General features: G+C 67.7%; 1 protein-coding gene across 1 annotated transcript in view; it reads left to right on the forward strand.

Moving 5' to 3' along the window:
• EMIHUDRAFT_221726 (hypothetical protein) overlaps positions 1 to 610 on the forward strand; it is a gene marked incomplete at both ends in the record, with an annotated part of 1,973 nt that extends 1,363 nt beyond the window's left edge. The window contains 2 exons of the mRNA XM_005756295.1: positions 100 to 325; positions 542 to 610. Of these exons, the coding sequence (XP_005756352.1) occupies positions 100 to 325; positions 542 to 610 (295 nt within the window). The remainder of the gene's footprint in view (positions 1 to 99; positions 326 to 541) is intronic.
• Between the last annotated feature and the right edge of the window lie 930 nt (positions 611 to 1,540).

Consider the following 1,540-nt stretch of genomic DNA (forward strand, 5'->3'; position numbering starts at 1 on the left):
CCCCCGCGGCCCCGCCGCCGCCGACGAGACTCTGGCCGGCGACGGCGGCTGGATGGGCCTGCCGTACCGCGTAGTTTGGGCGGTGGCGTCGCTCGACAGCCTGATCGTGTACGACTCGCAGCAGCGCACCCCCCTCCTCGTCGCGAGCGGCATGCACTACGCTGCGCTCACCGACCTCGCCTGGCTGCCGGCCGGGCGCGGGCTGATCGTCTCGTCGGCGGACGGCTTCTGCTCGATCCTGCTGCTCGCGCCGGGCGCGCTCGGCGAGCCGCTGCCGGAGGAGGAGCTGCCGAGCTGCATGCGGCCGCCCGCTGCGCCCGTCGAAGTGCCCGCCGCTGCGCCCGTCGAAGTGCCCGCCGCAGAGGCGGCCGAGGGCGTCGCTGTCGACGTGGCGCCGGCTCCGGTTGTGGAGGGGATGGAGGTGGAGGCAACCGCGGTGGCGGCGGCCGCAGCTGCTCCCGCCGCCACCGGAGAGGCGCCCGCCCCCGGAGCGGCGAGCGGCGCGACGACGGGCGGCACGGTCGCCCTCAAGCCCGGCGAGGCGCACAGCGACGGGCTGCAGGTCAAGAAGAAGCCAAAGCGCGTCGTCCCAATCGAGACGAGCGTGTAGGGCCGGCGCCGCAGAAGCCGCTCAGCCCCTGCTGGAGCCGAGCACCCAACGACCCGCTCCAGCGCGCTCATTAGCCAGAGCGTCGCGCGGGGGCGTGCGCGGCTTCACAACCTGTCCTCGCGTGCGACATGAATCATGATCACAGTCACACCGCCGCCGAACTGCGAACACGGTGCGCTATACAGCTCGAGCGTGAATGTGGAGCCGCATATAGCAGTTCAGCGTTTGTTGAACATTTCTCTCTGGTCTCTCAATGGTGGTCTCGGGTGGGGTTGACCACAGGCTAGTTTTCCATTTCACTCTGACACGCTAATCTTGAAAACGTCCAACGGAGCTCCGTGTTGCTCCCAGCGCCCTCCCCCGCGCTTCCTGCGGCCATGGCCGATGATACTAGTATGAGAGGTCATCTGGCTACCGCGAGCGCGACTCAACTCGCCGACGTCGTCCGATGATTGTGCCTCAAAGTCAGCCTCCGGAGGCTATCGTGGGGTCGAGCCGGCAGTAGCCGTGACATGTGGTTCCACCACCCCTCGTATGCTTTGCCTCTGACCGCCACCGTTCCCAGGCTGCCTAATGGGATGGAAAGGAAGGCTCGGCGAGCGTATAGAAGCGTGCTCGACCTCGTCGTGGCAACCTGCACGGCAGCGCTGGTAGGCGCGATGAGCGTCGTGCCACCTGACCCGAGACGGGTCGCAGGCGTCGTACCGAGCGCGTCGAGACCGTGTCCTGATGTGATCTGCACGGGTGAGTCACGTCGGCGTCAAAGGAGCGACGTGCGACCTGTCAGAGCTTGATCTCCGATCTCAGCGGCGTCGAGTCGTCTCCGGCGCGCGACAAAGGTACATCCCCAGGACGCGCAGAGGCAGCTGCGATGCGGGCTAAAGACCGCCGGCGTGACGTCACCATCGTCTCTCCTCGTCGCCGATCTCG

This window comes from Emiliania huxleyi (assembly GCF_000372725.1).
Source record: "Emiliania huxleyi CCMP1516 unplaced genomic scaffold EMIHUscaffold_98, whole genome shotgun sequence".
NCBI lineage: Eukaryota > Haptophyta > Isochrysidales > Noelaerhabdaceae > Emiliania > Emiliania huxleyi.